The sequence below is a fragment of the Sceloporus undulatus genome, chromosome 8 (assembly GCF_019175285.1).
Source record: "Sceloporus undulatus isolate JIND9_A2432 ecotype Alabama chromosome 8, SceUnd_v1.1, whole genome shotgun sequence".
Lineage (NCBI taxonomy): Eukaryota > Metazoa > Chordata > Lepidosauria > Squamata > Phrynosomatidae > Sceloporus > Sceloporus undulatus.
Window position 1 is genome coordinate 21707416 of NC_056529.1, and position 21538 is coordinate 21728953.

General features: G+C 45.8%; 1 protein-coding gene across 4 annotated transcripts in view; it reads right to left on the reverse strand.

The window, feature by feature from the left end:
• Positions 1-12126: 12126 nt before the first annotated feature.
• ACSF3 (acyl-CoA synthetase family member 3) overlaps positions 12127-21538 on the reverse strand; it is a 64707-nt gene continuing 55295 nt past the window's right edge. For 2 of the 4 annotated variants that reach the window (XM_042438049.1, XM_042438047.1), the window contains 2 exons: positions 20845-20956; positions 14424-18232 (listed from right to left, as the gene is read on the reverse strand). In XM_042438049.1, coding sequence (XP_042293983.1) covers positions 18112-18232; positions 20845-20956 — 233 coding nt within the window. In that variant the 3' untranslated portion in view covers positions 14424-18111. Of the gene's footprint in view, positions 13836-14423; positions 18233-20844; positions 20957-21538 lie in introns of those variants that run through there. The other 2 variants (XR_006100544.1, XM_042438048.1) reach the window with 2 other exon arrangements.

Genomic DNA, 21538 nt, shown 5'->3' on the forward strand with positions numbered 1-21538 from the left:
TGCTTCCTCACACTCCGAATGAGAGAGTGGCTCTCTTTTGGACAGGGAGCTAAAATAGCTCAGCCGGGCCTCTGTGACAGACAGCACATGTGTTGCGCTGGGGCCTGGGAGAGGAAGGCCGGGGGACGGATGCGGCTTGGAGGGCCTGGCTTGCATCTCTCCCCCTCCAAGATGCTCACATCCACTCCAACACAGACCCATAGCCCTGCTTTGAGAAAGGACTGAGGCTGCAGAATTTGCACTGGGAGCACTGACTCCCAGGAATCAGTACCAAACCCAGTGATGGGGGTCAGACAGAGAGAGAGAATGAGAGAGAGGTGGGCTGAAAGATGGTCTTTCTCCCCACCTGGGAATAATAATAATAATAATAATAATAATAATAATATACCCCACCCACCCACCATAACCAATAAATCATAATTATAAACAGTAACAATAAAACCCCTCTACTCTTTCATCCATTAAGAGTAAGCACAAAGAGTTATGTCTGCTGGAATTTGGTCAGATCTTTGACATTGTTTTGCTTTGCTTCACCCTTTAGATTCTTTGCTTTCTGCTCCTATGTTTTACCTTAGACTTATTTCTATGGGTCGTATCAAAATCCATAATTTTGGCCCCAAAACTTCCCCTCGACTTATACACGAGGTCGACTTATAGTTAGGTATATACGGGTATCCTCCCCAGTATACCATCTTTACTAAGGACTGAAACAACAAAATGCAGGCACCTGACTAACTTCTCCAAGGGTTTTCTTTTTCCCCTCCTGTTTGGTTTGTAACACTTTGCCTGATGAAGAAGAAGCCCATGGAGCTTTGAAAGCTTCCAACAAGTCTATTGTGTGTATTTTGGTTGGCCAGTAAAGGTATCACTGGTGGTTTTTGGTCTGGATTTGTTAAATGGCCAACACAGCTACCCCTGAATGTTTTCTAAACAGGATACACAGGTAGGTAAAATAAAACTTACTTTATTGTTACATCCTGGTTCCAGAAAAAAATAACTAATCGGTAGAGAAAACCTACTTTTGCACAGAGATCCCTAAAAGCTGGTCTCCGTGTGTGTAAGTAAGAAGAAAAACAATCTTTAGTAACATCTTGCCGGACGAAGAAGAAGCCCATGGAGCTCCGAAAGCTTGCAAGAAGCATGTTGTGCATTTCGGTTGGCCAATTAAGGTATCACTGGGGGGGGGGGTTGTCTGCAATTTTTATGCTTGGGTTTGACTTGACACAAAGGAGTCTTGGATAAGTTTCTGTGTTGTTGGCCAAGGCCTTGGAGGGTTTGGAGAAGAGGAAGAGGAGGAGGAAGAAGAAGAGAGGCAGGTGCCAGTCTGGAGACCGGGGAAAGGCAGCAGGCAGAGCTTCATGGCGGAGGCAGAGAGTGGCCCAGGCATTGCAAGGGTTTTTCAGTTTGCCTTTGGGGCCGAAGAAGCCTGAGTGCGCTTCCCTCCTTGCAAAGCACACTTGTGCCAGTCAGTTCAGGGGATGTTTCAGGACAGCTGCAGCCTCAGCCATGGCAGCCCCATTCCCAGCTGGCATCCCTTGCAGCCGCAAAATGGGGCAGGAGGGATGGGGAGTGAGTAGGGGCCAGAAAGAGGGCTTGGAAGCTGGAACCACATTGCAAGTTACAACAGCTTTGTGCTTATTGTTACACAGAGTCAGAGAACTTTTTTCACACAGAGGAATGTGTGAAAGGGAGGGGGGCAATCCAAAAATGCAAGAAATTATGTAGTATCTTATCACACGCACAGACAGACGCAGCGTCCATCCGAAAGAGAAAGCGGCACGAATGCAAGTGAATTCATCACATGAGTACGTACCCATTGGCTTCTTGATTTTGAATTAGCGTGTTTGCGTATGCGCTGGCAGGGCAGGATTCCATGGCTGACAGTAATCCCATGACTGAACTGGAGATGCATTTCATACTAATGTAACTGTGAACTGACTGTGAATTTGCAGTGGGAAAGGATTTATAAATTCAATATTTTCCCGAATTTGGCTATTCCTGGGATGTCTCATGGTTGCCTTTGGATTGCGTATCCTTTGCGTGTGACACTGTTTGAAAATCTTGTGCAAAGTAACGTGAAATACTATGGATGACCCTGGATTTACCTTTGGTTAACCTTCCAATTTCCCCGTGTGATAAAGTCCATAGAGTTGGACGGGACCCCAAGGGCCATCCAATACAACCCTCTTCTGCCATGCGAGAAGTCACAATCCAAGCCCTCCCTGAGAAATATGGCCATCCAGCCTCTGTTTAAAAACCCCCAAAGGAGAAGACTCCATCACCCTCAAAGGAGGCAGCATATTTCGCTGTCGAAGGGCTCTTACCGTGAAGAAGATCTTCCTGACACTTGGCTGGAACCTCTTTTCCTGTACTTTGAATCCATGGCTCCATGTTCTAAAGCGATTTCGCGGTCGTTCGCAGGTTCTTCCTTTGAACGGAACAAGGCATTTCGATGACAGGAGTACTGCAATGAGCCAAGGAGAAAGAGACAGAGTAGTGCAATAATGAAAAAGCAAAATGGAATTAACTCATATGTTCTAGTGGGTTTTTCAGGCTATGTGGCCATGTTCTAGAAGAGTTTATTCCTGACGTTTCGCCAGCATCTGTGGCTGGCATCTCTAACATATCTCTGAAGTTGCCAGCTACAGATGGCGGCGAAACATCAGGAATAAACTCTTCTAGAACATGGCCACATAGTCCGAAAAACCCACACAAACCTATGGATGCTGGCCATGAAAGCCTTCGACTTCACATTGGAACTAACTCAGTTTGTGAAGTCAAGGGCTTTCATGCTCGGCATCCATAGCTTTTTGTGGGTTTTTCAGGCTATGAGGCCACATGTTCTAGAAGAGTTCATTCCTGACATCTCTGAAGATGCCAGCCACAGCTGCTGGTGAAACGTCAGGAATAATCTAGAACACGGCCTCAGAGCCCCAAAAAAACCCACAATAAACTATTAACTCTGTTTGTGCAATACATCATTGTGCGACAAGAGAGTCAGTTCTACTTTCAAACAGAAGGCAGGACTACACTTTTAGTTGAGTTTTATGTTTGTAAGGGAGAGAGGTGAGACGGGGCATAAAAAGCTAAGGTAAACCATAGAATCCTAGAGTTAGAAGAGACCACAAGGGCCATGCGCTCCTGCCATGCAGGAACACAGAATCAAAGCACCTCCGACAGATGGCCACCCGGCCTCTGTTTAAACACCTCCAAAGGTGAAGATAAACTCCATAGTTTATTATAAACTCCGTGTGATAAACTCCATAGTTACAAAAGCCTAACTATACTATGATGCTCTTCCACACCTAGGACTTTTATCCCATGGGAGGCAAACGCCCGCATCCCATGAATAAACGGCCATTAAATCCAGTGAATATCCTATTAATATCCTACAAGAGCTGGACTGTTTTCACACGACATCACCATGCAGCTAAATCCATGCAGGTTGAAAACAAGAGAGAGGAAGGGACAGAAGAAAGAGTTGTAAAACTATTAACCCCTGGAGAAGAGGAGGGGGACACAAAGTGACTTCTTCACCAAATCAAACTGACCAAATGACCACGGATATCATCAGTGCATCTGTCAGGAAGGCAGCCTCCTTCTCCAAAAAGAACACCAAGCTGCAAGGATTGATGCTACTCCAACAGTCAAAGTCTTCCATCCAGCATTCTCTGAAGATGCCAGCCACAGCTGCTGGCAAAACTTCAGGAATAAACTCTTCTAGATTATGCCACATAGCCCAAAAACCCACAAAAAACTATAGCCAAAGTCTTCCCAGGACAGATGCTCTGAGCCGGCTTGGCTGCCTTTGCCCGCCTAACCCTTTGCCATCCAGACTGCTGCTTCGATGCCCAGGTGCTGAGACCATCTGTGCCTCCTGTGAGGACTGGATGGAGTCCAAAGACGGCACCGGCACCGACATGACACACTTGGCAGGTGAGTGGAAGAGAGCGACGGAGGGAAAAGGGGAAAGAAAGCGAGAGGAAGAGGGAGAATTTAGACCATCACATCTCTGTTGCTCAACCCAGTTAGTGCCCCTCTGATCTGGGCTCCATTTGGCATCTCTATACTCCACTGGATGGGCATCACAGCCTCTGCTTTGGAAAGGAAAGGATGCTGAAGCCCCTTGCCCACCCTCACCATCATTTTGCTAGCTCTGAGGCCGGAGCAGATGGTTACTTTAAGGATCCGGCTACAACAGAGTTGCAGCGGCAATACCACCAGCTGCGCATAATGCTCTTTCATGCCATTCCCAGGTATGGTGCTGGTATGCAGAGGCCTCTCCCAGTGGAGCGAGTCACCCGTATTTGCAATTTGTGCCAGATGAGGGGATTAGTGTGCTAGCAGATGGCATGGCTCTTGGCAAAGGCCCAGATACTGAGTGTGCTGCGCCAGCGTGTTCCAGAGCTTCTGTGATGTTACACTTTTGGACTGTGGCTCCCAGAATCTCTCCCGGCCAGAATGATAGGAACTGTAGTCCAGAAAAAAGTGACCTCTCCTAGTCCTGTCCACATTCCTTTGTCTGTGGAGCATGTGTGTTTCACATCCTGCTAGTGACATATTCAGGGAGTAGGTTGTGCTATGCAGAGAGATTTGGGGGGGGGATAATGGACAACAGTCATGCCCAAATTTCATAGGTGGAGCTGTGTATGTGGAACCAATTGTATATGAGGTAGTGCATTCAAACACAAAGTAGCATGTAAATGTGTATAGCCTTTGCACATTGTGCATTGCAATCTCCCAAGGGGTTGTCAGCCCTTGACCATTGATCTACATAGAGAGTCTAATAGAGACATAGAGCTGGAAGAGGCCCCAAGGGCCATCCAGTTTAGCCCCAATCTGCCATGCAGGAAGACACCATCAAAGAACTCCCTGGGACAGATCCAGCCTTTGCTTAAAAAACTCCAAAGAAGGAGACTCCATTATCCTCCAAGGCAGCATCTTCCACAGTCAAACAGCTCTTACTATCAGAAGGTTCTTCCTAATGTTGAGGTGGAATCTCTTTTTCTGTAGCTTGAATCCATTGCTCTGTGTCCTACTCTCTGGAGCAACAGAAAACAAGTTTGCTCCATCCTCAAGATGACATCCCTTCAAACGGCTATCATGTCATCTCTTATCTTTCTCTCCTCCAGGCTAAACATACCCAGCTCCCTAAATTACTCCTCAAAGAACTTTGGTGGTTTCTAGACCTTCCATCATTTTGGTCACCCTCCTCTGGACATGCTCCAGCTTGTCAACCTTCATCTTGAATTGTGGTGCCCAGAAGTGGACACAGGATTATTCCAGGTGAGGTCCAACCAAAGCAGAATGCAGTTGATGTTTGCTATAGGATGGCTTAACGTAGTTCCAGCAGCAGATATTTTTCTTGGCCTGTATGTGCAAAGATGGTGGCATTTGACTGCCATTCAACACAAGGGTGGCATGGCACTATTAAAGAGGCATTAATTTACATGTAGAGATCTGCCACCTTGATGCAGACTCTCAGATATGATCTTAAAGAGGGCCCTAACCCTGGTCCTGATCCTGACCCTACCACTAGTTCTAACCCTGACTCTAAGCTTGACCATAACCCTGATCCTGATCATGACCCTAATCCTAACCCTAACCCTGATCCGAATCCTAACCTTGATCCTAACTCTAACCAAATACACAATTTCACCATGTGTTGATGGATGTTCATAGGCTGAGGATGTGCAAACATGAATAACTCCACCTGCCCAACCTTGAAGTGAAGCGGATCATTTCATATTGAACAAAAATATCCAACTTCTTGCATAGGAGAATGTATTCATGCATAAGACACCAGCACAATTCTGACCAATGTCTGCTGCATTCATGATAAAAATTGCCACAAAAGCACTGTCCCACAAAGAAGGAAGGAGGGTGGCATATCCTGCCTGGTTGTTGTTGGGCCTGTGTGACCTTCAATGTGCTGGAGGCAACTGAAGACAACAGACACCACAACCAAAAAGTCCATTTGCTTTTGCTGCACAACTTTGTTTTCAAGCTAGTTTCCCCCTCCTGCTGCCATGTCTTCTTGTGACCAGCAGAGGGCACTCAAATACAAAGGAAAGGAGGCTGGGACATCTCCCAACACACTCTCAGCTCCCCAGTTTTCCCAGTGGGCCCAGTGGCTGGGCTGGGATGCAGCCCTACCACCCTGAACTCCAATGCACCTGACCGCCTCCAATTTTGGAAGCTCTGCACGGTCAGGAATAGTTAGTCCTTGGACAGGAGACCACCAGGAAATGGCAGGGATCTCTCTAGGAAAGAAACTTGGCAAAAGCAAAATTAGCACTATTGGGCAAGATAGAACTTCCCCAAAGTAAAAAGGAACGGATTTTGTTGACTTTATGTTTGGATTAATATCACTTTATATCTCAGTGACGTAAACACATCTGAAAAAACACATGCAAATGCAGGCATTTTGCGGATTTTAAAATCCCGTTTGTGCACAGGATTTAACCAATTTGCCTCTGTGTGATAAAAGTCTGAAGACTCTGGAGACCAGGGTTCAAATCCCGGCTCAGCCATGGAAACACACCAGAAGAACAACAAAACTGGAAGGAACAGGAACAAAACCTGGGACTTTCCATTCAGTCTGTGTCTTTATATCTTTCTACACTGAATCAGACTAACAAAGTTATGTTTGTCATGTTCACTTTTGTTAACATGCTCCACAAAGACAAAGGCAAAAAGTGCTTTCTAAGGAGATTTGACAGGGACCGGATTCAGGAAAAGGCCCATTCCTTCGTCAGTATTGAAAGATGACAGTTAAAAGTTCTTACGCTTTATAAATAAACTGTAGTAACAATAGTAATAATAGTGGCCTAGCCTCTGCGTTTGAGGAGGGAAATGGGGAGGAGGAGGAGGAGGCCTTCATGCGTTTGGGGCCCGGGGCCAAGGCAGCAAATCACATTTAAAGGCCATTGGCTGTAGCGCGGCTGTCGCATCCGATGCTGTCAAGCGGAGCCACTGATCTGTGCAGGGCGGCTAGTGGCGATGCCATCTTGTCAGCCCACATATGCCCATCACTCTGTGATCGGAGGGGTGAAATGCGCAAGAAAGCGGACGCATTGCCAGCTGAGCGGGCGGCACATGGGAAAGGGAAGCCGGTGGAGATGTCCCTGCAAGGCCTTTGTCCTACCTCTCACAGAGATGCACAAACACACACACACACTGGCTGTCAGGTTGTCTAGCTTTCGAGACTCCATCCAAGAAGGAAAGGGAAAAGAAATAGCTATGGGATTCCTTGCACAGCTATGAAACCCACTTTGGGCAAGTCACACTCTCTCCGCCCCATTGGAAGGCAATGGCAAACCTCCTCTGACCAAACCCCAGGAAAGGTCACCGGTCAAGTGGCCATTTGCTGAGGCTGAGAGAGTGTGACTTCTTGCCCAAAGTGGGTTTCACGTCTGAGCTAAGATTTGAACCTTGGTATACTGAGTTTATCACACGGGAGAAAATCCCATTCAGAAACAGGGGTTTAAACTAAGAAAAAACCCCACAAAAGCGGGTTGATTTTCACTCGACGTCATTGTTAGACTTGTGTTAACCCAAACGGAAAGTGGGCAGAAAGTAGACAAAAGCCGCTCCTTTTCCCTTTTGGAAAATCCCGAAAGTAAAAAGGAGCCACTTTTGTTGACTTTCCGTTTGGGTTAACACAGGTTTAACAACGCCGTGTGTAAAATCAACCCGCTTTTATGGGTTTTTCCCTAGCTTTTAAATACTGTTTCTGCACGGATTTCTCCCGTGTGATAAACTAACGCTCAAACCGCTACTGCACGCTATCACAGTATAGATCAGTTGTTCCTCTGAATGTTTTGGACTTCAGATCCCAGAATTCCTGACTGTTGGCCAAACTGAGGCTGGGGCTTTTGGAAGCTGAAGTCCAAAACACCAGGAGGACCAAAGTTTGGGAATTGTAGCTCTACACAATACAGATGTAACCTCACTTTTCAAGGCAGTGCTTTCACCTCATTGCTCTGAGGATTTGGAGATGTAGGACCAGGCCCCAGGCATCCCCGATCCCAATGTCAGCCATTGCCAGGGATGGAGAAGCGGTGCCCCCTTCCGCCTATCTGTCATTCGCATATATGCCAGGCCAAATGGATGGATCCGTTCTGTCTTCTCTGATGGCTTTTGCTCCCTATGGCCCAAAGAAGCCTCTCCTCTCCTCGATTATCTGGCTAATCCCACGTCTGACCCTAATGCACTCTGGCAGGAGGGCAGCCTAGCAGATGGTCCCTGCCATTGGCACCCTGGAACCCGGGTGAAGTGGGTCGGTCTGGGGTTGGCATGGTGGGAGACCGAGCGAGGAAACTGCACATCAAATCATCTCTGACAAAGGAAGGGGAAGGTGGGAACGGGGGCGAGGGAAGCATATTTTCTCTGTCGTAGCCCCTGGGCCACTCACTTGTCTGGCATCCTAGGATGCTTACATCCAGGACAGTTGCAATGGCTATGCAGATGGGGCATAAAACAACAAAACCCTAAAAGCAAGATCTCCGATAGATCTTTTTATTAACAAAAGGGTTTATACTTTTTGACATTGGAATAAACTTCAGAGAAGATGAAGCACGTGTCCATCACTTTCGTGCCATTGCTGTGACTAGGCAGAACGCCGCAAGGTGGAAACGCTTGGTCTGCTTCTTATGCCAACGTCGGGTAAAATATAATGCCTACTTTTTTCCTTTTAAATTTCTGCCTTTTATTTTTTCTCTGATGGGAGGATTATAAATGCACCAATTCCTCACATTTGCCTAGCCACATGTGATACGTGTGTGTTTGTGTGTTGTGAGCCTTCAAGTCACTTGTGAATTATGGCCTCCTTAAGGCGAACAGTCTTTAACCCATGATAATCCCACAATTGCACTAATGGTTTTCACACAACGTCATGTTCAAAGCGCTATTATCCCACAAACAACCCGTGATAATCCCACAATTGTGTTAATGGTTTTCACACAATGTCATGTTATAAGTGCCATTATCCCGTGAATAACCCGTGATAATCCCGCAATTGCACTAACAGCTTTCGCTTGACGTTGAGATGAAACGTGATTCTAGTGCCAATATCCCTTGAATAACCAGGCAAGAAACAGCAGCAAATCATTCCCGCGAATGACTCTTTCCTATTTATTGCCTGGTTATTCATGGGATCATGGCTCTTGTGTTAATCTCATTTTAATCACGCTTTAATGTAAGTCGCACAATGTTTAATTTTTTAAAATTTTATTCCACATATATCAATACATCGATTATACAATATCATACTTACAATCCATTCCAGTCACTGAGCATTGTTTTACTGCAGATACTTGATTTTCCTTCTGCATATCATTCTTCTTATTCAGTTCATATGTCCTTTCATACTAAAATCCTTTCATTCTGCACTCCATACTTCCTAACAGCATTCATACTAAGTGGCTAAACTTATTGTTTAATTGTATGGGTTGCACGATTTTCATGAGTTAATCACTGTTTAAAATTCACATTTCGCCCGGTGTGAGAAACTCCATACAGAGGTGCAAATCCAACCTATGTCTGCATCTTTCGTTTTATGGTTGTTGAGGAGGAAATAGTTCATTACTTCTCTTGCACAACTTCCACGGAGACTCACCTTCCTTCTGGGACCATTCAGGGAATGGCAGTTTTATCAGATTAAGCAAAGGAATGATTCTGGGAGGATCAAGACAAGCAAAAGACCCATTGGCCCAGGAATCCGATCAAACCCTTTATATCCCACCTTTCTCCCACAATGGGACCCCAGGCTTCTAGAAACTCCTGTGTGAGCAACTGAGTCTGTTTCTTATATTTACACACCTCACAGCAAATCCCAATACTCTTGATTCGGTTCCAGCAAAAATAAACCGGCCGCGTTTTGCATTCCGGCAAAGAAGCAAAATTATAGATCGCAAATGGGATTCACATGGTTTCCTCTGTTCTTCGCAGCACTTAGCACTCTGTTGGCACTGAATAAATACACAAAGCAACTCCTTCGACATTCCTCAGGTTTGCGGTTGCAATCTACAGAGGACAAAGAAAGGGGCGGACGGGGAGCAAATAAGCTCCGTAACAAGTTGTATCTGAGCTTTCCGATGCTTGCGTGGGAATGAGAAGAACCCTGTTGTGGTTGCAAGCAAACATGTGCATTTCGTACCTTTCAATAGTTCTAGATGAAACCAGGATATGGCCAAGCAACATCAGAGTGTGGTGAAGATGTAAAATAGAATTAATAAGGAAGAACAGATAAGCAAAGAGAAGTTGCAACAGTTTGCTTTTGCCGGAGCCTCCTGGGAAGGGCTTATCATAAGGCATGACTCAATGGGAAAGACAATCATGCTTGGTAAGGTGGAAAAGAGTAAGACCACATTGTAAGTGGATTGATTCAATCCACGGCCCTGAGTTTGCAAGACCTATATATATATATATATATATATATATATATATATATCTCCTCTTGTTTGATCTTTTTAACACCTTTAACACCTGATGAAGAAGCCAGTGGAGCTTCGAAAGCTTGCATCATGCACTTTGTGCATTTGGATTAGTCCGATAAAGGTATTTGTGGATGCTGGATGTCACTGTACAGCACTGGTTAAATAGAGACTCTATATATGTTTCCTTCTACAATCTAGCAGCCTGTCAAGGCAGAAGGATGCATCCAGAACCTGGGGTCCTACATCCAGAGCAGCCAGGACCCATTGGTGTGGAGGGATGGAGAAGACCCTCAATGGCCTCCCTCTACTCACCCCCCAAAGTATGGGATGAGATGTGCCATCCTTGGCAGGAAGGCAGAAGCCCTGGCACTGAATGCCAATGCAGGAGCAGCAGCGGCAGCAATAAAGGCACCGGAGCCTAGGATTTTATATGGCAATAAAAGATAATGTCAGCTATAAAGAGTGCAGGCAGTCCCCAGCATTGTAGGCGGAGGGAGGCGTTTCTCTCTTTGTGTGTAGATGGCTTCCTTTTCCCCTTCTGCAGAAAGAAGAGCCAAAAGAAGCTGGAAAGAGAGGGCCAAGGATATCTATTTTGGGTGTGGGCTAGGCAAAGACCGTTTCCTTACAGCCAAGGAAAGGATATATATCCCTAGGAAGGACCCTTGCATTCCGCACTGAAGATGTAATCCAGTTTGACACCATTCTAGCAAAGTACAAATCCCAGTATTCCATAGCACTGAGCCGGGGCAGTTAAAGTGGTGTCAAACTGGGATGTTTTTCGAAGTGCAAATGAAGCCATTAATAAAATAGAATCAAAGCATTAAAAAAATTAAACAAAGGAGCAGACGTCCAGAGATGCTGCACCAAGTCATGCTCAATGTTAGAGGCGCTGGAGGCCAACTTCAGCATGGACATTTTATCTGCTGCTGGCTGAGCCCCATTGAATCTGTGAAGGGTTTGGGGGCTGTGGCTCCCATCCTCATCCTGATTCAGTCAATATTGGGGGAAGCGGTGACAAATTTCAGCGCAAAGTGTGCCGAACAGGTGTATCCATCATATTGATCCGTCCGGATGCAATCAATGGCCTCTGCCTCCCTTCCCAGGCTTTTCAATGGGAAGGTTAAGGAAAGGGTCCTAAAGATACTCTACTTGCCCACCTTTCGGTGGTCATAACATCTGGATACTGGCCCAAAGGTTCTTTCTCCAGTTTGCTTGCTTCATTTGGGCCCAGCTTGTTGTTTTTGTGTGTGTTCGAGTCCTTTCTGCCTGATGGCAGAAGGCAACCCTATCATAAAATCCCAAAGTGAATATCTAAAGTAGCACTTCTTGTCATAATATTCCACCACTGAGTCAAAGGAAATGTGCAAACTGGTCATTAAGGGCGGCCTGGGGGCAGAGTTGGGGCACATCATCCATATGTGCCAGAGGAGTGCCGTCCCTACGGCGGTGCGATGTTGTGTGCTGCTCCAGTCATGGTACTCCTCTGGCACTGCGTTTAAACAATGCAGCCCCAAAGGAGCGCCTTAAATTATACCGCTGTGGCTACTGAACCCTTTCCTTTTCCTTGCCGCAGCCCCGATCTGAGGAAGATGGAGGTGGTCTGCACAGCCCCAAAGTTCTTCAAGGAGGACCTTTTTCAGAAACCATAAATAAGCTTTTTATTCATGCCCAAAAAGAGGCACATCAACTTTGGAAGGAAATATGCCTGACACCAACATTTTATTCTTTCTGGCACTAGGTTAAAATCTTTCCAGTATGCATAGTGGGACGGGAGCGGATATAGCAATTCCTCCGTCCTGAAATATCAGACCCTTGCCAGTTACAAAGCATGGTATTTCTGGGCTGCATTCTGATGGTGTGTGTCAGGCCCTGCTTCCAGAGCATAGACTGAAGCCTAATGGACCTGCTGCTGGACCAGAGGACATTCCAGGGCCATGCGTCTCAGAGACAGACCACAGGGCAAGAGCAGCAATGTCAGAGAGTCCTGCTGCCCATTAAGTAGAGAAGACCACTTATCCCCTGCCTATCTTCCCGAGCGGAGACAACCAACACCTTGGGATCTCAGAGGATTTATGGGAAGCATCCATTAATTCAGCAGCAGCTGCATTGAGCTGCTGGTCTATAAACCCCAGCCCTACCATCCAGGTGTTACCATCAGAAATTATTTGACCTACCTGGAGGGACTGTGTTTGTTGACTCTGGCTTGGATGTTGTTGCACTCTTTGCCAGACCTGAAGCTTGTATACTGACTCTGTTTGGGACCGAAGGCTTGTGTTTACTAAGTAAAGTAAATGCCGAAGTGTAGGCTGCTCTGTTCTTGTTCTTGCTCCTTAGCTGGAGTCTGCTATCAGCTGTGTAGCAATCCGCCTTTGTGACTGCCCAGGCTGGGTTTGGGAGAGTGAGTGGGTCCTAAGGCAAAGCAGGTGGGGTGAAAAATACTATCTTGTCTTACTCTGAAGCTCTTACCACCAGGGACATAGCTAAAATCATTTAGAATTGGAATAAACACATACAAATGTGAGAAACCACCAAATGATAGGGAAGAAGACATGGCCATCTGAGTGAAGTCCAGGGGACCAGATTGGGACCTGAGGCTCCCTGTTCCTAGCATCCAGCATCTCACACCCCACTGGGGAAATGTAAAATGTGGAGTCCCCCCAAATGCCCTTTCTTTTGGCACCAGTAACATTGTCCCACCCAGACAGAGAGGTGCTGAGTTCAAACATTCATTGGCAAACTCTGAGTGGCTTTTAAAGCCCCCCTTTAAACAAACCAGGAACCCCCAAAGGAAAATGGCACACGGCCCCTGGCTCCCACCCCTCTGGCAGAGCTCGCATCCCTCACTCAAGCATGACAGGCAGCTGTTTTACTGTATTTGCTACCTGTGCTCATCCATCAAACCCATCGATCGGGCAACGGCAGAGTTTTATTAATGATCTTGTCAGTGGTCCCGGTGCAAGGTGCCGGGGGCTTGTCGGGAATGATAGATCATGGAGCGCCCGGGCTGCTATTTATTCTCCAGTGACCTTGTCTCTCCCCATTGTTGCTTGCTTAAGAGTTATGAATGTGAGACATGATAATTTGATATTGATCTATATGGTAAGTGAAAAATATTTACTGCGTCGCTGAGGCTTTAACAAAGGAGACGGCGCCATCCCTTCCCTCCCCTCTCAAAGGGAGGGCTCCTTCCTGGCACCCCATTCCTCCGGGAGCGGCCCCATGGGACATGTAGTAGTGTGCAATGATGCATTGGCAGGTGCCTGTCCATCCCTCCCACTTTCCACAATGGAGCATCAGTGTGTGCCAATGGCTGGTGGAATCTGGCTTGGCAACAGGATTGCAAGTCCACCAACAGAGGCAGGTGTCTCAGCTTCAGGTTTTCCAGAAATGTATTCCCTATAGGGAAAATATATATTGATTAATTGATAGATTGAAAACCATTATCTATGTTGCTTGACAAACTCTTTGGAAACGCTGCAGCCAGGCTGCTGACCAGGAAAATTACAAGGGACATATTAACCCCGTGTTGTAAAAAAATCACCAGCTACCTTTTGTTTCTAAGCTCAATCCTGGCTCTGATCTTTATAGTCCTACAGGGCTTGGGTCCAGGCTATCTGATGGTTACCTCTCTATGTGAGCCTGTCTCACTTTGAAAATATTTGGGGGAAGATCTGTCCAACCACCATTACAGATTATTTGGGAAAGGGAAAGGGCCTTCTCGGTGGCTGCTCCAATGTCACAAAATTCCCTCCCATGTGTGACTTGGTCAGTCTCCTCTTTGTTCTTGTTCTGCCAAAAGGCTGAGACCTTTTTATTTAGGGAAGCCTTTGGATTTTAACTTATTGTGGCAGAAGGGTCTTTTAAAGGGGTGTGTTACACCTTTACCATTTTTCTTGCATTTTAATGTGTTTTAAACTGTTTTAATATAGCATTTTTAACAGAACTATGCAGGTGATGGTTCAAAAACTTTAAGAAATATAGCTGTACAGTTGTACAGATTCTTTATTCACAGATTCAACCATCCATGGCTTGAAAATATTCCAAAAATAATACAAATTTCAAAAAGCAAACCTCAATTTTGCAGTTTTATATACGGGGGACCATTGTACTCTGCGATTCTATATAATGGGACTTGAGCATCCATGGGTTTTGGAATTGAGGTGTGCATGTCCTGGAACTAAATCCCAGCAGATACCAAGGACCCACTGGGCTTTAATTTTTTTGCAAGCTGCCTTGAGTCCGGTATTAATTCTCTCTCGCTTTCCCTAACATAACAAGACCAAAACCCACCATTGCCTTTTGACCATATGTTGCAATTGAAAGATTGCCTCTATAACCAGAAAAGCTGACAAGGCTGGAAACAATTCACCATTATTAACCTTTTTGTGTGCTGTTTCAAACAAAAGTCATGGAATGCCTTACTGCCCTGCCATAAGTATTGCAAGAGTCTTGGTAGTGGAGGGTATCTCTGTGTCAGTTCTTTGGATTAAATGCTCCTGTGGATAGATTTCAAGGGCAGGGCTTTCTTGGTGGTAGCGCTCCAGTTAGGAAACTCCTTTCCATCAGAGGTCTAATTGTCTTTCAAGCACTGATTAAACACATATCTATTTGTAGAGGCTTCTGGGGAAGTCCAGTCTGTCTGCTGTTGCTATTTGCTTGGACTACTTTTATTGTATTTTAAGAGACATTAGTAATTTTAGATATTCATAATTTGTGAATGGAGACATTTGTGACACAGGGTTGGAGTGAAATGGATAATGTTATCTTTGGGGGATGTTTATAGGAAGGAACTGGCCAAGCCACCTCTGAGTATTCCTTGCCTAAGAAAACCCCATGAAATCTATGGGGTCTCCATAAGTCGACAGGCCACTTGAAGGCACACAGACACTAGTTGACGCATGTCAGTTTTGATGTGTTGGGGGGGGGGGGAGGTTATTGCAAAACTTCAGCATAGGTTTGGAGTTCATAGTTAACAAAGCTATTCCTAAACATAACCCTGCATGGGTTTTTGGGTAGAAGGGACTTACCAGGCAAGATGTGGGTAGGAATGCAGAAAGGGAAAGTGTGTGTGTGTGTGCGTGTGTGTGTGTGAGAGAGAGAGAGAGAGAGAGAGAGAGAGAGGCGTGCCTGGGTTATTAAGAGAGGCTGGGACTTATTTGCTCTTCTCTAATGGCTGCCCCCTCCCCTTCGCCAGCCTGCATCTGTAGTCAAACAGAAGGAGTGTGTGGTGGAGCGTGCCGAAAGGACAGATCGCAATTTACAGCGGGTTATTAGCTGTCCCCGTGTTGAGATTACAGACTCCCCTAATGAGGGGCTCTTTTACTGCACCGTAAAAAATAAGGAATGGGGGGGGGGGGAACAGAGTGAAGAAGAACCTTAAAATATAAAGAGAGAGAGAGAATGAAAAGCAGGAGCCGTTGCTTGGAAGGGTTGGCAGGAGATGTAGAAGGCAAGCGGGACCAACTACAAAGCACTGGGCAAAGTGTGGGTTTGTGTGTGTGAGTGTATCTGAGAGAGAGATGCTGGAAGAGATATTTCACCTGGGACTCATGCAGGCTGAAGGTGAAGCAGGGCCAGGACGGATGAGACGTGAAGGCAGAAAAAGAGCACCAAATGGAAGCGTCTCCCCTGGGCCTGTCTTCGGCAGAAGAATGGGAATTCTGTAAAAGCATTTTAAAGCACATTGATCAGACGGGCGAAGTCTCCAGAGAGGCTCATTCCACAGCAGAGACGATGGCTGTGATTCCTCCACCCTCCCTCCAAATCCCATGAGGGTCGTGCAGCCCCACTTAAGAGAGCGCGAACTTTTGTCGCGCCTTGTCCTTTCCTCTGGCTGAGATATCCAATTATACAAATGAATACAAGCCGAGAAGTCAGTTTAAAAGGGAAAGGGAACAAAAGAACCAATAAGCTTCCAAGATTTGTTTTTTTTTTAAAGAAAGCGTGTGTTGTAACACTAAAGAAAACCAAATCTGCTGAGCACTAAGAGTTCAGGTTATGCTTTAAGCAATTCGCCTTTCAGCTGTGAGAGCATATGAGAAGCTGTTGCATGCATTCAAGTTGTTTCCGACTTATGATATCGCAGGGTTTTCTTGACAAGGTTTGTTCAAAGAGGGTTTGCCATTGCCTTCCTCTGAGGCTGAAAGTGTGTGATTTGTGTGGGTTTCCATGGCTAAGTGGGGATTCAAACCCAGGTTTCATGTACAGTATACCTCTGTTCTATTTGACAGCCTCTCAAGCTTTCCCCGTTTGCAAATCTATAGCCTATAGGTGATTAATGTATTTGACACACAAGCCATGTGAATTTGGAAACTCCCAGGTATCTGAGGTTATACATACCTAAATCCTATTGCTTGTCCCAAATACAAATGAGTCAATGGGACTGTTCTAATTAACACAAACCCGTAGGAAATCAGGCTACAGATTCCTCCCCTTCTTCCTTTCTCTCTTTTTCTTCCTTCTTCTGAGAAGATAAGCCCTAGCTTTGCTGAGTTCTCTAAACTGGTAGCCTATAGGTGATTGAGGCAACCTGAAGATATGTTCAGAATGTATGCTTAAATTCATCAGCAAGCTTTTCAAATATATATCCTTGAATGCTGCCTGTTTGCTTTGCATTTACTGCAGTCCATCTTAGACTGAACAAGCGATTCAGACCTTTTCACGGCTAATGAAGACTGCCTCTTAATTGAATAGTCCTTCTCAAAAAAGGGTCCAATGCCCTGGGAAACTACGCCAAATCTAAGAGATATCCTCCCAGAGGACTGCTGGCAGGTTCAAACTACAAGAAAAGAGATTCCACCTAAACGTTAGGAAGACCTTCCTGAAAATGAGAGCTGTTTGACAGAGGAATTTGCTGTCTCGAAGGGTGGTGAAATCTCCCTCTTTGGATGTTTTACAGAGGCTGGATAGCCATCTGTTGGAAGTGCTTTGATTGTGTCTTCCTACATTGCAAGATTGGACTGGATATCTCTTGGGGTCTCTTCCTTTCTTCCTATGGGCACTGCCCGGCTGACCTCCATCTTCCCTTAACCACTGAATGGCCATCAAACTGCTAAAATAAGAACTAAGGGGATATTCCAGACAAAGATACTGAATACTTCTTTCTGCAACAACCAATAAAAGGCACATGCAGGTGTAGTTTGATATTATACCTGCGTAGGTCACCAATGGGATTCCAGAAGTTGCAAACAGGACAAGATCTTTAGGGAGTGCAGAGTGGTGTCATGTTTGGGGAGGGCTGAAGCTCCTTTCCCAAAAGCCACAGGGTTGCCCTAAGTCTGGATGTAAAGACCTTATCTTCCCCCACTGGCGACTTATAGCTTCAAGCTGTACTTAAATCAGCTGCAGAAAAAGACCTGTCACCAACTATTAAAGAGGCCAGATAGAAGCAAGCCAGAGTTTATAAAATATTGACGTATGGTTATGAAAAAAAATCACAGATCTGGCCCCGTCTTAGACATGATCATAAGACAAAGTGTGTGTGTGTGTGTGTGTGTGTGTGTGTGTGTGTGTGTGTGCACAAGGAAGTGATCAGAGTGTTGGAAAGGAGAGTGGCATCCAATCACCCTTTTGGATAAACCTCAGCACAGTTGTTTAGCCACTTCCCGGCCAAGGGTGCAGGTGCCTGCCAAAGCTTTCCTTTTCTGCTCGGCTCCCTCTGGCATCGTCTTCCTTAGGAGGAGGAGTAGAACTGCTTGAGAAGGTACTTCTTGTCCACTTTGCCCATTTGGTTGCGTGGGATCTCCTCCACCAGCAGCAGCTCAGATGGGATGGTATAGGGTGCCATGGACTCCCTGGGACAGAGAAGCACATTCAGGTTAATGCACAGGCTTGATGCATACAGACTTTTAAACAATATCCCTGCAACCTGGGACATGGCCAGCATGATCAGATCTTGTGGGCAGATAAAGGACTCACACTCCAGTGTTAGAAAGACAAACATTAACCATCCAGCATTCGAACTGTCAAAAGAGCTTAACTGCTTTAGCCATAAACCAATGGGTTTACTAAAAATGTCAACTCCAAGTAAATATATATACTGACTTCCTCTGAGGCTGAGAGAATAGATTTGCCCACTTCCAGGGCTGAACCAGGATTCAAAGCCTCATCTCCCAGAGTCCTAGTTTAACACTCAAACCACTAGGCCATTCTGGTTCTAGAAAATCCTTGAAACATATTGGTTTGTTGCTGTTTTATTTGGAAGGGGTTTGCCATTGCTTTCCTCTGGGCTGAGAGAGTGGGACTTGCCAAAGCACAATCAGGAGTTTCCAAGGCTGAACAAAGATTTGAACCCTTGTCTCCTGGAGTCCAGTTCCAACACTCAAACCACTCAACCACACTGGCTCTCACAAATGATGACATTCTCCTATTTCAAGTTTTATTCAGGCTGAGAGAATATGGCTTGCCCAAGGTGACCCATGGTTAAGCAGGGATTTGAACCCCAGTGTCCCAGATTCCTCATCCAATGGTCAAATCGCTGTGCCAGGTTGGCTAGTGTTTCTGTGTGTATATCTGTGTGTAAGAGAAAGAACATCCAGGCAGAGCCCTTCCAAGAGGCAAATGGATTGCTTTTAATGGGTTCTCATCAATCCTTGCAATTAGATATGGCAGGCAGCGCAAGTGACAAATTGTCAACATAAGCACTAAGGAGCCCAGCAAACTCCTGCTCCACCTCACAAGCTCCAAGGGGGTAAACGTCCCTCCTTTTCTTCCCCTCCTGACATGGACAAGCCATGTTACTCTAGTGCCCATGTATGTATGATGGGTCGGACACCCAATAAGAGCATTTTCTCCTAATACCCCCACCAAGAGAGTTGTCATGGCATGAACCAAAGTCATCTTGCCTTCTGCAAAGGAAGGAAAGTGGGTGGGTGAGGGTACATCCTCTTGCCAGATCACCAACCTTGGGCCACATCAACCTCCGACAAGCACCGTTTCCAGCCCAGAGTCTGAAGTGACATGACAAGCCCACCGAGCATGTCAATGCTCTTTTCCTCATCCCCCCCCCAATTCCCTGCCACTGCCTCCAAACTATCCATGCCTCCTGCCATATGGGGCCTCCAACTTGAGACTCAGCGGTTGTCAGTGTGAAGAGGCTAGCGGCGAAAGCCACACAATGAATTGTTCTGAAGAGGGACATGTGTCTCCTGCCAGACAGCGTAGCAAGAGGAGGAAAAGTCAAAGGGGGCGACAGGAGGCAAGTGATGTGGAAGATAAGGAGGAGAAACAGGGTGAGCGGGAGAGAGAAGGAAGCCCACCAGGAGTGTCAGGCCCTGGAGGTAGCCGTTCGTTCGGTGAAAGGACCAAGAACCTCTGCCTGAGGTACCTGCCTGCCGCTTGGAGATGCATCACATTCTGACTGAGTCTCTCTTTCCTCAGGGATACAGATGAACTGCCAGTTTTTGCTATGAGGAAGGGGAGAAGGAAGAGGTAGGGAAAACAGGGTAGCACAAGAGCAAAGAAGGAGATGATCAAAGGGGTCATACATATTCTTCCTTCTCTTCTTCATCTTATGGAATTGAGGAGGTTAAAATCTTTGGGAAAAGGCTGTGCAGGTTCCCTGGCCATCCCCACAATTGGTTATTGGGCTATGCATACTATTATACATCTTGTCATTGTAGTTTAATATTATTCTCAGTTTCAGAGTCTACTGGATGTTTCTGCCTGGAGTTTGGGACCTTCAATGATTCCGATTCTATCAAGGAATCTAGGAATTAGCTAGATATTGTCAAATGATGTAGCACTCTCCAAGTAGTGATTTAATTCGAATTCACATTAGGGAATTCCAGCAGGTGTTGGCCCACACAACCAGAACTGATATCATGTCAGTGTGGTGTAGTGGTTTGGGCACTGAACTATTTTGTACCCCACATCCCTGCTCACCCATGGAAACCCACTTGAGAAAATCATACTCTCTCGGCTTCAAAGGCAATGGAAACCTTCTCTGAACAAATTCTGCTAAGAAAGCCCCGTTATATGGTGACTCTAAGTCAGAAATGATTTGAATGCATACAACAACAACAACAACAACAACAACAACAACAACACACCACCATTCTTGGCAGCCCCCAAGAATGTCTTTAAAGATAAATTTGGCCCTTGAATGAAGATGGTTTCCCACTTTGGGCTAGCTGGTGGAACTTCTGAAACTGATACAGGACGAAATTCATGCTGAAGTGAAAGATGGGGAAAACAACCACATATTACCAATGTATTTAATTCTTCATTTACTTGTTCAATACATTTGCAGTTTTTGCTTTAAAGAGAGGTGCTCAAAACATATTGAGAAAGACAGGAACTAGCTTGCAAAACAGGGTCTTGACTTCTTTGTGTTCTTTCAGAAAGACCCTGCTCTACCCTCATTAAAGGCAAAGGAGATAGCCATGAAAGGCAATGCCATGCTTACCTTGCCCACTCCTTCAATTCCTTGAGAGACAAAGTATGGCCTTGGTGGAGTTTGACCACAGCACTGACTTTCTGGCCCCACATCCTGTCTGGTGCACCAATCACAGCGACATCTGAGAGAGAAAGAGCAAAAGAGTCAGGCAAGAAAAAGTGATTTCTGGAAATCCCTTCCAAAAAAGATCTGCCAGAATTGATCTTTGAGGCACCAGGCAAAAGGTACTGCATTTACCTGGGCTTTTGTTGTTGTTTTTTTGCTCAGTCCAAAAAAGCCAATATGAACCTAGGCTGCATCAACAAGAATATAGTGTCCAGACAGAGGGAAATAATGCTACTGCTCTGTTCTGCTTAGGTCAGACCTCACCTGGAATACTGTGTCCAGTTCTGGGCACCACAATTACAGAAGGAGAGCGACAAGCTGGAGGTACCCAGAGAAAGGGCGAACAAAATGGTGAAAGGTCTGGAAACCAACAGGCCCTGTGAAAAGTGGCTTAAGGAGCTGCAAATGTTTAGCCTGGAGAAGAAAAGGGTAAGAGGTGATATGATGGCCCTGTTTAAATATTTAAAAGGATGTCGTACAAGCTTGTTTTCTGCTGCTCCAGAGTCTAGGACAGTGGTTCCCAACCTTCCTAATGCCGCGACCCCTTAATACAGTTCCTCATGTTGTGGTGACCCAAACCCTGAAATTATTTTCATTG